This window comes from Sorex araneus, chromosome 1 (genome assembly GCF_027595985.1).
Source record: "Sorex araneus isolate mSorAra2 chromosome 1, mSorAra2.pri, whole genome shotgun sequence".
Lineage (NCBI taxonomy): Eukaryota > Metazoa > Chordata > Mammalia > Eulipotyphla > Soricidae > Sorex > Sorex araneus.
In genome coordinates this window covers 24591521-24606676 of record NC_073302.1, presented here as the reverse complement: position 1 = coordinate 24606676, position 15156 = coordinate 24591521, and the positions used below count along the sequence as shown (strand labels likewise).

Sequence of the window (15156 nt, the reverse complement as noted above, 5' to 3'; positions counted from 1 at the left end):
GAAGGGGGAAAGTGCAAGGAAGCTCTGGAAAGTTCCACATCACAGGTGCAGAGAACTGTACTGAGAAGGACCTTCAACACATAGCCGGGCCTGTACTCACACTGGTACCTATAACCCACGTCTTTTGTCTCTGGAGTTACCGTCATCCCCATCACTTTCCCAGATGGCTGTTCTTAGAATAAGCGAAGCCTCCAGTGTAGTTTGGACAGTCAATCAGTAGTATTGCCTCAATTGCAAGTTTCTTCAAAAATCAGAAACTGCACCGCATAAGCTCATGCCACTTAACTTAGTAGAAGGTTTGGATGCCATGTCATGGAACCGAGCCCTTTCTCACAGGTTGCCGACCTAAATGTCATTAATGCTGGAGCAGAAGTGGCCTGGCTGGTCTCCCCTTGAGATTCCACGGACTGTCATATGAAGCCCTGTCCAGACGGCAGGTGCCCCCGTGTCTGAAATTGTCTCCTTGCACTTCATTTATTTGTACCTGTGTCCCAAATGTGGTATCAAAATGCTCTGATTGCTTTTCTAATAGCCTGAAACGCGATTTGTCTCATCTGTAGCTATATTGTTCAGCCTGTCAAGAGAACATTAAGAAAATTAAACATTGCATTTAAATTAAAACTCCATGAGAGTGTTAAGTTGAAATTAAATATTTAGCATCTTGGAGTTACCCTGGGGCTATTCTGAGTGTTTTATGCCCCCCGTGGCCTGTGGCTACCTTTTCAGATAGTTCAGATACACTGGATTTCCACCAGATAGTTCTAATCTCTCAGGTAGAATACAAGATTTGCCTTGCTATCTAAAACCTTTGAAGGCTTATAGGAATCTACAGAATGTTTCAGGAAACTTAAATCTCTATGTTGAAAACTGTGGGCCAGAGGATAGATGGACTTTGGTTCTGAGAACAAGGCAAACCCAAAACCTCCTTTTTCACTCTTATTTTCTTGTATCCCTTCCCTCCCAGCCTTCCAGGACATTTGACTTCTCTCCCCTCTAACTTCCGATGCCCTTGAGAGAGGGAAATCGAGAAAAAAACCAGAGGTGAACATCCATGGACCCTGCATAATTTTTCTTCCTCTCTCTCTCCCCAGGTCCTTGAGGCCACACGAGTTAACCGAAGAAAGAGTGCACTGGCTCTGCGCTGGGAAGCAGGGATCTATGCCAACCAGGAGGAAGAGGACAATGAATAACAAACTTCTTTCCACCCAGGAAGCTTCTTTGGTGCTTGGGTTACCAAGAAACCAAGAAATCAATTCATCCAAGCATTTTAATGGAATATTTATTAAAGTGCAAACAAACTCAGCAATCCTTATGTAGACCAGAAGCTGCAATACACAAAGATGAAAAAAAATCCAACCGATAAAGAAGCCCATCCATCCAAGTTCAGCTCCCAAGCGTCAAAAGAGAAAGGAATTTTGGGGAACTAAAAAGAATCGCTTGGATTTGGATCCATCCACAACCTGTTCCAAAAAAAGGACAAAGACGTTACAAGCAGATCAGCATCCTTGCCACGGGGCAGAATGAAGATGAGCCTCGCTGGGTGAGGAGGCGGATTGGGGTTGGCGCTGTTTAGAGAGCAGTAGAGCCCCAGCTGGGAGAAACGATGCAGCACCAGTTCCCACCCCATTAGTTCCCACCTGACCTCCCAGCAGTGAAGTTGGGCTGTGACCCCATGTGCTCCAGCGACTATCAAATGAACAGCGTTTCTCTCTGTATTTGCCCAGAAGAGGCTATCATGATTCCATTTCTCTTACATTAAGTTGTTTTTAATGGGGGGCAGTTAAGATTGTAGTATATATAAGATCCATATTTTTAAGACCATCTTTCTTCACGTTGCAAACACAATCAGTTCTACATGAGGAGGTTGAGTAAGGGGGGGGGGGGAGAAAGCCAAACCAAATGGATCGTTCTAGCTTTAGTATCTCAGCTGCTTACAAGGTTGACTGGTCTGCAGTTGATGAGGACACATTTTCACGATTTATGTTATAGCTTCATAAGAAAACTATATTTAGTGAGCAACAACTATTTTTATGATGGGATGGGGGAACCTATACACGTTTTAAATCCGTATACGTTGAACAGCTTGGGTTCAAGATGGCGGGGGTATTTTTAGAGTGGCAATAATTGAGAAAAAGGGCGAATTCTGCCTTTGAGAGGTAGATAATGAGAAATGAGGAGGTGTTTATAATTATATTTTATATTATCAAGTGGACCTTAGGGGTAACGGGAAGAATGTGAGATTATTTTGGATCAATCAGAAATAAAACATGAAGAAGGGTCGTGAAGGTAGAGAAGAAAGGAAGGAGCAAGATAGGGGGGGGGAAAAGGAGGAAGAGAGAGACTATTTTTGCTGAACAGCCAGTATTTTTCAGGATGATGTAGAGAAGAATAGAAATCTAAGTGCAGGCTTCAAATCAGCTACAAATCCTAAAGATGGGACGCTTGTATGCATGTGTGTGTGTGTGTATAGAACTTTGTGTGTTTGTGTCAAGTGTGTATGCTTTGTGTGTTTGTGTGTAAAGACATGCGTGTGAGGATAATTCCAGAATGATCGAGGGACAAGGGTGTATGTTCACTGCCTCCAGGGCTGCCTGCCAGCATCAGGAGTGAGAATTTCTTTCTTTCGTTTTTTTTTTTTTTTTTTAATGAAAAGGGAAAGAGAGGCACGGAGCGGATGCAGTATTTGTAATATTAAACTGACCAAACATGGTATTTGCATGAGTCACAATGGCAAAGTTTTGAGCAGTTTTTATAATGTGACATTTGGGAAAGTATCATATTTATTCTCACGCTTTGTATTCATGCTTCGTCTACATGCTATAGCAGATACCAGCTGTATTCTCACTGTCCTTTGAAGCAATATGATATGATCAGGGTATTCAGCAATCGGATGCCCTCAATTTCTGGATGAGAAAAATTTTCAATTTTGGCCGTGAATAAAGACTGATCAGCCTTTTTTTTTTCCCCTCTCTAAAACTTTTAAAAGAGAAGCAATAATTAAGTCCACCCTCACTAACACGCGTTTTTGTTTTTATTTTGTTACATCATAAGCTTTAATATGTTATTCTGACAAGTAGCGAGTTCACAAGATTTGTATGTAGATGTTTTTGCACATTATCTTCGCTTTGGATTAGACTAGTATGGACTTTAAGGAAAAGTTGGTCCTCAAATACAACAAGGGGGGCAACGGAGTAAACACGGACGTCTGAGGACTTACAAGGATCCTTCCAGAGCGCCAAGGGAACCTGCCATTTGAAGCCAGATTCTCCGGATGGGCAGTTGGCAGCACCTCTGTATGATTCAGGTGTTTTTTTGTTTTGTTTTCTGAGTAATCCAATGAATATTGAACAGGACGAGCTAGCCACAAAGCCAGTTAAGACCCGGCGGGAAGGATTCATTTGCAGTGAGCTGGCTTGGAGACAGCGGTCTTAGAAAGAGGCAGGACATGTGTCAGGTGAGCTGTCTTCCCAGGTGAAAAGGGAGCCCCCGGAAAGGCATCTGTGCCCATGAGATACCGTGTTCTCAGGCACGTGAGGAAGTCGATGGCAGGGAGGTGACGGGCGGGGGGGTGTGCAGCTTCGCACTGCCCTGGACGCGGCCACAGGCAGCCAGGCGGGTGACCAGCCCTTCAGTTGTGTGCACTGAGTGGATACACACCGACGGAAAGTGTGCACCGAGTCTTCGAGCCTGACTGTGGGTCTGGCAGAGACAATCCCACGGAGGAGATGACCCCCGTCTTTCACCAGCAGACCAGCGGAAGACAATCCTCAGGACTGGCCCTGAAGTTTGGGGGATTTGTTTCGAAGACCACATGATCTGCATTGAGCCTGCCTTTTGAGAAGAGAGTTGGCAGCTGGATTTGCAGCTCAGCAGGCCCCCTGCCCCAGCCCCCCATCCAGGAGCGGCCTGGCAGGCACCCCTGCCGGTGTTGGGGGACAGATGGTCACCCCAGAAACACCACTGCGAGGAGACCCGACCTGGGGGGCAGGGCTGCACGTGGAGCTCCGTGCGTAGCTGACTCTCTGGGACACTGCCACACTCGCTCAGAGCGTGGCTTAGCCGCAGGGACCCCCCTCTCTCACCCGGTTCCCCCTCTCCAGCCCCCTTCCTCACTCCGCTCCCATCATCATCCCCATCACCGGTTAATCCATCTCCATTTCCTGGGAAGAGCCAGGTTTGCTCTCTGAGCTCTCGAGTTTTTTATTCACTGAGAAACTTCGGGCCCCTGCTTTCATACCGAGCCCTGTGCTAAGGCCCTGGGGTCCCACCCAAAGCCCCTTCACGTCCTGAAAAGACAAGACACTGCAGGAAAGCCCACCAGCGCCTCCGAATCCAAATCCACGGTGAGGAAGAGGCTCTACCCCAGCCCGCCCCCACCATAGCACGCACGCTTGTTTTTCACTAGAAGCAACGCTTAGCTCCTGTAGCCATTAGAAAGCTTTCCCGAGCTTCCTCCAGCCCGCCGTGTCGATAGCCGTTCTCTTGGCTCCCTAGCTGTCTCACGACTGACATGCCTTGGGTTTCTCATCCAGAAATTATGGAAACAGGGTCTGTCAGTGGCAGGAGACGGGGCTGGGTCCGACCGGGCTGGGCCCTGCATTCTCCTGCCTCTTCACGCCTGTGCATGCTGCCCGCCCTCGACAATGACTCCATTCAAGCAGTAGATAGATCCGCGTCCACATAGATACACACGCGCACACACACACACTCACACATACAGATCAAGTGTAACAAGGGACACTTGAGCAGTGTTGACGCTTGTCTCTGAAGACAAATCATTTTTTTTTCCAACTGAAGAATGGATGTAATTAATCTATGTATTTAAAAAAAATAGCCTAAGTGTTTAGAGATGGTGACTATATCCAGTTTTAGTGACAACCAATTTCCTGAATTTTAAGCCTTCAGTGAGTGAGCTGCCAATTTTGATTTTGTTGTTGCTCTTTTACCCAAATGCTTCTTTTTTTTTTTCCTATTATTTTTTTGGGGGGGGTGGGGGAAGGAGGGAGGGGGAAAACAGCAGACTGTGTTTGACAATTATACGCTGTATCCGGCCCTCCTGTGTATGTTAACCACTTCAATGTTACTCTCCTGCTTCTGTTTTATAGTGGTTGTGAGGCAGTCAATGCAAGTATACAGTTATTTTCTCATTAAAACCCGTGTGTGGTGTTTTTATGGTGGCTGCTTTGGTAGGGGGTTTGGGGGGGAAGGAGGAGGACTGAATGGGCAAATGGGGGTGACTCCTGACTTCTGCACATCTGGCACCAGGAAAGCATTCGTGGCCCCAGGGACAACTCAGGGGCGAGCTCTGTGTCGCCAGGGGCTCAGCAATCAGCAGAACCCACTGGAATGATCCAGTGCCTCTGGGAGAGGTAAGGAGATGGCGTGCGGGGCCCAGGAGGTGTTGGGTCGAGCAAGGGGGACAAGGGAAAGTGAGCCTTTATACACGGATGGACACGGGAAGCAGCATGCCGATGAATCAGAAGGAGAGGGGCAGATGTAGAACGACTGCATTCATTTGTGGGATATGAGCACTGCAGCACTATTATCCCTACAAATTGTTCATCGATTTGCTCGAGTGGGCACCGGTAACGTCTCCATTGTGAGACTTATTGGTACTATTTTGGCATATCGAATACGCCACAGGTAGCTTGTCAGGCTCTGCCGTGTGGGCGGGATACTCTCGGAAGCTTGCCGGGCTCCAAGGACAGTAGAAACAAAAGCCAGGAGGATTGGTCCGTGGTTGGAAGCCGGCCTCCAGTGCGGGGGGGAGAGGGCAGTTCGGAGAAGAGACTACTCGGACAATGATGGTTGGAAGGGATCGCTCTGGGTGGGAGATGTGTGCTGAGAATGGGTGAAGGAACAAACATGATGGCCTCTCCGTGTCTGTATTGCAAACCATAATGCCCAAAAGGAGAGGGAGAAGAGCTGTAGTAATAGCACAGCAGAGAGGGTGTTTGCCTTGCACTCGGCTGACCCAGGTTCGATCCCCAGCATCCCATATGGTCCCCCGAGCACTGCCAGGAGTGATTCCTGAGTGCATGAACCAGGAATAACCCCTGTGCATCACCAGGTGTGACCCAAAAAGCCAAAAAAAAAAAAAGGAGAGGGAGAGGGAGACAGGGAAAGTGCCTGCCACAGAGGTCGAGACAGGCTGGGGGGAAGGGGGCGGGCAGGAGGGATACTGGGGACCTTGGTGGTGGGAAATGTACACTGGTGAAGGGCTGGATGTTGGGACACTATGACTGACGCCCCATCAAGAACAGCTTTGTAGGGGCTGGAGCAATAGCACAGCGGGTAGGGCGTTTGCCTTGCATGCGGCTGACCTGGGTTCAATTCCCAGCATCCCATATGGCCCCCTGAGCACCGCCAGGGGTGATTCCTGAGTGCAGAGCAAGGAGTAACCCCTGTGCATCACCGGGTGTGACCCAAAAAGCAAAAAAAAAAAAAAAACAGCTTTGTAACAGTGTATCTCACTGTGATTCAATTAAAAGAAAACAGGCGAGGGGAGGAGGGGAGTGAGCCCACGCGTGGCATGTGTGTGTAACCTGTATTCAGTTTCCAGCAGTGACCTTCGACTCTAAAGACCAGAGCTCTGGGCTTTGAAGAAGAGCATGCTGAGACAGGCTTCCTCCCCAGCTTCCTCTTGTCCCCATTCCTTTCTTCCCACCCCTCTTTCTCCTCCTCTCTGGTCCCCCTGGTCGGCCCCTCACACATAACCTGTACCCCCAGCCCTCCTGTCCCAGCCACCTCTCCCTTCTCGTCTTCCCCACATGAAGGGGGACTTCTCCCCACTCCCCTTCACCCACCTCCCCCAGATTTCCAACCCCAGCTCTCTACTCGGAGCACCTGCACCCTGTGAACGCTGTCATGGGTGTCGTCCGACATCCGCTCCTGGCTCTGAGCTCAGGGATCTCCTGACGGGCTCAGGGGGATCCTATGTGGTGCCGGGAATTGAACCCGCGTGGCCGTGTACAGCCAGGAAACGCCCCATCTGCTGGACTGTCTCTCCCCCCCCCCACACACACACACCAGACTCTAAATTCTTACCTCTCCCCATCTCCTTTCCCTTGGTTGTGTTGGTGTCCGAGGCTCCCGCACTGCAACCTCACGCATGCAAGGCCAACTCTGCCTCTCAGCCACATCCCCGGGCTCTGGAGTTCTACATGTGGGGGGTTAGGGTGGGTCTTGCCCAGATGTGTTCAGGAATCACATCCAGCAGTACTTGGGGCACCATCTGTGATGCTGCGGATCAAACAGGGTTGGCAGCATGCAAGGCGGAGTTTGATAGTTTAAGGGGATGTTGACCAGCCCCTTTCTTTGCACTCCAGTAAGGGATAACACTGAGAAGGTGGTAGGGGTTAAGAAGGCACTCAGGGGGCTGGAGCAATAGCACAGCGGATAGGGTGTTTGCCTTGCACGCGGCCAACCCGGGTTTGATTCCCAGCATCCCATATGGTCTCCTGAGCACCGCCAGGAGTAATTCCTGAGTGCAAAGCAGGAGTAACCCTGTGCATCGCTGGGTTGACCCAAAAAGCAAAACAAAAAGAAGGCGGCACTCAGGATGTAGTTAGGGGTGGGGGGGCATTCAAGCCCATCACAGAGAGCTTTGCCTCGGGCAGTGCTTAGGAACCACTCATGGCTGCAGGCAACCAGGGATCAAGCAATTTTACCACCTCTATGTCATTAGTCTTTTTTAAAAAAAAAATTAAATTTATTGAATCTCTGAGACGAAGTTGTTCACGACTGACTCAGTTGTTCAAGTTCAAGCACCCATCCCTTCACCAGCGTCCACTTCCCTCTACCGATGTCCCCAGTCTCCCACCCCCAAGCTTGCCTCTATGGCAGACAGGTTTCTTTTTTCCTTTTAAACACTGTGGTTTACAATACTGGGACAGAAAGGGTCTCATGCGTCTCACTCTCCTTTCAGCATCCAGTTCTTTCCCAGAGTGATCACTTCCCTCTACCTGTGTTATAGTGGTCCCTTCTTAACTGTCCTCCCTTATTGTGGCGAGGTTTCTACTAAGGACCAGGTCTTTGTTTCTATTGTCTTTGGGTAATATTCTCCTACTATATCCCACAAATGAGTGATCATACCATGTATGTCTCTCTTTTTCTGACTCAGTATCACATACTTCACTGTATCACTGTCATCCCGTTCATCGATTTGCTCAAGCGGGCACCAGTAACGTCTCCATTGTGAGACTTGTTACTGTTTTTGGCATATCGAATATGCCACAGGTAGCTTGCCAGGCTCTGCCATGTGGGCAAGATACTCTTGGTAGCTTACCGGGCTCTCCGAGAGGGACGGAGGAATTGAACCCGGGTTGGCCACTTGCAAGGCAAATGCCCTACCCGCTGTGCTATCCCTCCAGCCATTTAGTACCATTTTTTGTTTTTACATTTTAGTTTTATAAGGTTGTTCACATTTTGATTACATTCAGTATTTCAACACCAATCCCATCACCATAACTTTCCCACCAACCACCATTATTTTGAGTTTTCCCACTACCATTCAAGGCGGCCCGCCACAGGTAAATGCTAGATAATTTATTTTTGATTGCTTATTATGAGTATCATGAGAGGTCGCAGCTGCACAGTCCTGGAATCCTAAAATTTTAAATTATGGGGGTTGGAGAGATAGCACAGCGGGTAGGGCATTCGCCTTGCATGCAGCCGACCCGGGTTCAATTCCCAGCATCCCATATGGTCCCCCGAGCACCGCCAGGGATAATTCCTGAGTGCAGAGCCAGGAGTAACCCCTGAGTATTGCTGGGTGTGACCCCCCCAAAAAAGAATAAAATTTTAAATTGTTGGGGTTCGGAGACATCTCTGTAGGGGGCTAATCCATTTTGAGATCCATTTGTGATTCTTTGGATCAAGGCCGTTGATGTGCTTGGCAGTGTGTGGAAGTGACAGCCAGGACCCCAAGCGGGCAGAGAGATGGGAAAGGATGGCCCGTCCTCTCCCCTCCCCCCTCCCCGCCACCATGTGGCCTGGAGTCTTAGTCCCTGGTTCTGAGTACCTGGGTTTTTCTTCTGCAAGTCTGTGGCCACCGGGGGTTCATCTGGAGTGGGTGGAGAGGGGACACCCACTGCATCTGAGTTACCATGGTGAAATCGGCTCAGCACGGGGTCTGGGGAAATCTCCAGCGAGCTGCTATCTTCCAAGATCCACTGCTCAAGTCTACACTTAGTCTTAAGTCTGCAAACAAACCAGATTAGGATATGTGCCCATACAGCTGCCAAGGCTTGGGACAGTGGAAAGGGTGGAGGAGATGCTGGCAAGACCAGTCCATTTTGTAAATGATTCATCAAGACGAACATTTCCACCTTGTGCAATAGTTTCTGTGGAAATACAGAGTCCAGAGAAAGAGATATTCAGGAACATTGATGGCAAGAGAGAGAGCTCAAAAGACTGGAGCATTTTGCTGGCAGTTTGGTCCTTAGTGCTGCGTGGCCATCCCTCAAACCCAACACGGCCAGGGCAGTGTCTGGTGTGTGCTGGTGGCCCCCAGCCCTCTGGGTCATCACTAAGCTGAGCCCCAAGTCTTCAGGGCCCTGCAACCTGGCTGAGTATCAACCAGAAGTGGTTCCCGGGCACCTCACAAAGGATATTTTTCCTGAGTACCACCGGAACCTAGCACAATTACATGTGGACTGTGTATTAGGAGTCAACCAGGCAATGAAATACAGTGCAATCTTTCTTGAAAGATGGAGATTGGTGTGCACAGAATACAACAGTATACACAGAATATACACAGAGTATACAGAGTTAGCACAGAATACAACAGACCGTTAGGTGAGAAATTGATGAAAGCAAGTGACAGAGAGTGTCCCCTGTCATGTGATTATGAAGAACATTTAAAGCACTGCAGCAAAACAGCATAGCACGGGGGCGTTGGCACTGAGCAAGTGTTCTGGGTGGAAAGAAGAACTCCAGTCTGTGGTGGGTGATGGCGTTGGCGTTTTCCCTTTATGGCAGTGTTGTAAACGTCAAATACGCTAATCTACATCTTTTAAAATAAGACTAATGAAAAAGGCATCGTAACTGCCAGATCCCAGAAGTTCTCAGTGGAGGGTCAAAAGGATCTAGACGCTTGCACTGAGAATTTTTTGGTCTATTTTTGGGTCACACTCAGTGGTACTCGGGGTCACTCCTGATGGACTGTGCTGGTATCAGATCCGTCCCAGCCTGTCGAGATGCCTCCATGGCTTCCGCTGTAAGGAGACATAAAGGAAGGAATTTCCCAAGGAGGAGCTGAGGCACTTCCCAGGGAAAGTTAGTTCAGGCTTTTCACGGTTTCCCTTTGACTGCCAGCGTTTCACTATGTGCCTGCTTGGGTAAAAGCTGGCCACTAGGTGGCAGTAGTCCCTAAGACAAATGCCACTTCCGCAAACGTTTTCCTTGGGGTCAAGAGGACTTTTTCCCGCCCTTCACACAAGACAGGAGTCCACTGAAATCCACGTGTAGGCGCTTCTACACCACTGCAGTGAAGACCACGACTTGTACAGCACCCCGTGGAGGTGAAACGGGCACTTCAACGGCAATGGGAAGGCGTTGCCAGCAGGTGGCAGCAAGGAGCAGCACGCGGCTAGCCGTGGTTCTTAAGGGCCCGCGCTCTTCTTTTTGGAAGGATGCAAGCCCAGTTAGAGTGAAACCAAGCCCGTGCCAACTCTCCTCCTCCTGGACTCGCTCCACACACTCCGCCAAGCTCAGTCCTGGGCCTGCTCTGTGCTTTTCCAGACAAGGCCAGGAGGAAGACGGCATCCCCTAGCCAGCTGGAGTTGGCTGTGTCCACTGATGTCTCCAAGGTATGGGGGAGGTGGCAGTCACTGAGAGCCAACACTCCCACACCCTAAGGTGCTGAGTCTCCCCAGCTGCCTCCCAGGACCCAGAGGCCAGTGGTCCACTCTCCAAATGGTCCCAAGTGCCCCCTGGATCTCGCCAAGGCTCTGGCACCCATCGCTCCCCGTGGGCCTTCCTTCCTGTGGCGAGTGCTGAGAACAGCTGTGAAACCCTGTGCGTATGCACTTGCGTCCCTACTTTCAGCACTCTGGGGGGGTCGTGAAATTGCTGGGTCCGAGTAATTATCATAGGGGCAGGCCGGACAGAGGCCCCCGCGAGGCTCAGTGGCCAGAAGCCAGTCCCACAACTTCTCAGCCAAGCCGACTGGTGGATCAGTACGGAGAGACTGAGGATGTGGGCCAAGGAGCACCGAACCACGCCTGGTACTACTGTGAGGGGAAGGAACACGTGGTGCCGAGGATTGAGCCCACCTAGAGCAGGTCTTCAACCACAGGTGCCACCCACTGGCGTAGAAGTAGGAAAGCCGAAAACCCCCGGTCTACTCAGATGCCAGGCAGGGGCTGGCGCACGGGCTAAGAGGTTGCAGAGCACTGTCCTCTACTGTCCCCCGGTGTAGCCCAGGTTACTCAGTGTCACACTTTATTACATAACTTTTTTTTTTTTTTTGGCTCAGAGGGTTCCTCCTGGCTCTGCAATCAGGGATCACTCTTGGCAGTGCTCAGGGGACCCGATGGGATGCCAGGGATCAAAGCTGGGTTGGCCGCCTGCAAGGCAAGCTCCCCATCCATTGTCCTATCTCTCCAGGTCTAGATATAACTTTTTAAATTTATTATTTATTTATTTATTTGCTTTTTGGGTCACACCCGGCAATGCACAGGGGTTACTCCTGGCTCGTGCACTCAGGAATTACTCCTGGCGGTGCTCGGGGGACCCTATGGGATGCTGGGAATTGAACCCAGGTCGGCCGCGTGCAAGGCAAATGCCCTACCTGCTCCTGCCCTAGACAGAACTTTCTGATTTCAGTGCCAGGTTCGAATCCAGGACTCATGCATGCAATGACTGGAGCAGGGGTGGGGGGATGCTCTGCTGTGGTGCCCCTGTGTCTGACATACAAAATTGCTGACACCACACCCCTGCTCACCACTACGGGGTGGGAGGGTGGGGGAGGGGGGTTGAGAGGGAGCTGTTGAAGAGAGCCTTGGGTGGGTTGGAGGGGCTTACTTCCGGGCTGCTGGCCTCTTCTCAAGCTGAAGGAAAGAGGCTGCAAAGAGGATTTCAAGCCACTTGTTTCCCCCCCCCCCCCCACACACACACCCTCCTCTGGAGATGAGGGTGCAAGTATGTATCATAGCTGAGAGCAACCAGGAGCCCACCCCGGGTTGCAGCTGCAGGTCCAGCCGTAGAGGAGAGACAGCCGCCCCCATCCGAATGTTAGTGCAGAGCTGGGTACGGTTTCCCCGGGGACTGGGCTCAGAGAGAGTGGGGGAGGGGAGGTTTCTTTCCAGCCTGAACACAAGGCGGAAGGGTTGCTTGTGCACGCTGCCCGTGGTATCAGGGATCCGAAAGCATCCTCCCGGTCCGGTCCGTAGGCATCCAGCCACGGGGGTGTCTCCAAACACCAGCCAAGAACATTTATTTAATCAACTTCTTTCCCTGCTGGCTCTCAGAGGCTGAACCAGGTAAAGTCCTTGCTCCCAACCCTCACGCAGTCCCAAACACAAGGACAGACACCCCCCTCCTGCAAAGGAATGGGGAGCAGCGAGTCCCGGGTGGGAGGGAAGTACCCCAGCGCAGCCCCACCAGCCCCTGCTTGCTGCCCAGAGCACCAGAGGAAGTTTTGCCTTTGAATAAAGTCAGACTTTTTTGTGTCTGTTTGGTTTTTTCCTTTTTTTGATTAGTTGGTTTTGGGTCTGGGGGCCACATGCAGCAGTAGTACTCAGGGCTTATTTCTAATTTTGTGCTCGGGGCTCACTCCTAGTAGGGCTGGGAGGACCCTATGGAGCTCAGGGAAGCAAACTTAGGGGGGGCCACATGCCAGGGAAGCATTCTCTCCAGCCCCGCTGTCTGTTTTCCAAACTACCTAGATCGTATGCAGCAAGTCCCAGACTCGCGCTGTCCATCCTGACTGCCGAGTGGCCAGGGATGGGCGTGTTCTTTTGAGTGATCAGCAAAGCAAGAGGCTTGACCGTGAATTTCATGCTCAGTGGGGAAACAAACCCGTGGGTGGTTCTAAGCCAGCACTTATCCCTGTTCTGTGTGTGTAAGTTGGGAGGGGGCCCCGAGAGGGGTCAAACCCAGGCAGGTGTTCGACCCACCCCCTGTGTCTGTTCCTTCCCTTCCTGACGAACAAAGCTCAGGACCAACCAATGTGTCCGTCGCTGCTGCCCCAGATCAGACTCCGGCTTGTGAGAGACAGGAACCAGGGAGCTAGCTGCTGGCCGGTTCTCTCTGTGCGAATCAGACTTCCGCAGCAAACACCCTCGGCTTCCTCGGGGGGCTTGTAGAGGGGCTACTCTCCGCCCAGCACCTCCTTTCTCTTCCCTTTCCAGCCTGAAGTGCGGGGATAGCCATGCTTTGGAGCAGGACGACTCCAACGCACTCTGTGTTTCTGTACTAGGGCTGGGGATACTAAGTGGGATATGGGTCGTTTGTCTATTGCTTTAATTTATTTTTTCCCCCTGTAAGGGCCAGACAGGTAGTACAGAGGGGAAAGCACTTGCCTTAGCATGCAACCAACACAGCTTCCCCAAGAGCCACATTAGGTTCTTTGGCACTGCCAGGAGGGATCCTCTGAGCACAGAGCCAGGAGTAAGTCCTGAGCATAATGGAGTGTGGCCCCTAAATAACAAACAAACTAAATATGTAACTGGGGAGATATGACAGGGGCTAAGGAGCTTGACTTGCATGATGCTAACCCCCAGTTCAATCCCTGGCACCACCTGGTCCCCTAGGCACGGAACTGGGAGCAGGTATGAACCCCATCCAACCCCCCATAAAAGCCCAAACATGACCTACTGGTTCTGATCAGACGTGGAGGCTGGGACCAACCAGGGAGCCTGCATCAGAATCACCTCAGAGCATGGGCTGGGGCAGACAGTGGGGCTCCCGGCGGAGTTTCTCAGCAGGTTCTGGGGCTTCTCATGACTGACGTGCCCCACGGAAGTGCTGGAGCATTGGGGCTGCAGAGCAGAGTCAAGAACCCCGACCTAGACTAGAGGAACTGACGGGGCCACCATGGTGGGGAAATCAGTCACTGGCTATTTAGGGTATTTATAAACACCCTAAGAACACGTTGCCATGTTCCTCCCGTCTCCGGGTGACTTCTGGCTAAAGGTACAGACAGGGTTTGGGGGGGGTCTCTGGCCCTGTTGAATGCTGGCATTTTTGCCATCTGGCTCCTGGCAGGGTGCTAAAGAGTTCAGAGAAGTCAGAGAAGCCATTTCTGCAAGGCAGCCTCCTAGGAGTGCAGAGGGATGTCTCCGGAAAGGGGGTGTTGGAGGAAGAGAAGGTGTACGGATGGCCACGAGGCCCAGGAAAAGCCCGCTGCCCCCCGCCCCCCGCCCCCCGCCCCCAGCAGCTGCGGAGACCAGGTGAGTGCCCAGATGTGCAAAGAGAGGTAGAATTTGTTGGTTTTTTTTTTTTTTTTGGCGGGTAAAGGGTGGCTTTGGGGCCACAACTGGCATGCTCAGGGGTTACTCCTGGCTCTGCACCATATGGGTTTGGGGGACCATATTGGATGCTGGGGATAGAACCCAGGTCGGCCACATGTGCCCTACCCTCTGTACTATTACTCTGGCCCCTGAGAGGTGGAATCTGTTACCAGGAAGATGGGGCTGGTAGCAGGAGCAGGAATAACGCTTCTCACAAGGGTGCCCTGTGCTGGGGTCTGCTGGCTGCTTGGGGCAAGCCCCTGGGTTCTGCAGCAGTCTGGTGGCAGGGTGGGGCTAGGGGCACCACCTGTCCCCTTTCAGACCTTGATCAAGTGTAAATGGCCAAGGGGGATGGAGATCAAAACCTACAGTGCAGTCAGTTCCATAAAAGAACATCTGCGCTCCCCACCCCAAAGCCAAAACAACAACAACAAAAAACCTGCAGGGGGATGGAGGGGGTCTAAGAGAAGGAGGAAGAAGAAGAAGAGGAGGAAGAAGAGAAAGAAGAAGGGGAGGGGGGAGGAGGAGGAGACTGCACAATCCAACCTGCCCTTATCCCTCTCGGTTTGCCTTAAAGAGGAACTGGGGTGTACTGAATCAAATTGAATTGAATTGAAGTGAGATGAACTCGTGGATTTGAATAGTTTCAGTTATTCCAAAGTGGAATGAGATTGCTCTACTCAAGAGGGACTGCTTCCAG

The 15156-nt window shown here is 51.1% G+C and overlaps 1 protein-coding gene across 5 annotated transcripts in view; it reads left to right on the top strand.

Moving 5' to 3' along the window:
* PALM2AKAP2 (PALM2 and AKAP2 fusion) overlaps positions 1–5168 on the top strand; it is a 525161-nt gene extending 519993 nt beyond the window's left edge. For all 5 annotated transcript variants that reach the window (XM_055130289.1, XM_055130281.1, XM_055130274.1 and 2 more), the window contains one exon: positions 1092–5168. In XM_055130289.1, the coding sequence (XP_054986264.1) occupies positions 1092–1099 (8 nt within the window). In that variant the 3' untranslated portion in view covers positions 1100–5168. The remainder of the gene's footprint in view (positions 1–1091) is intronic.
* Positions 5169–15156: the final 9988 nt, after the last annotated feature.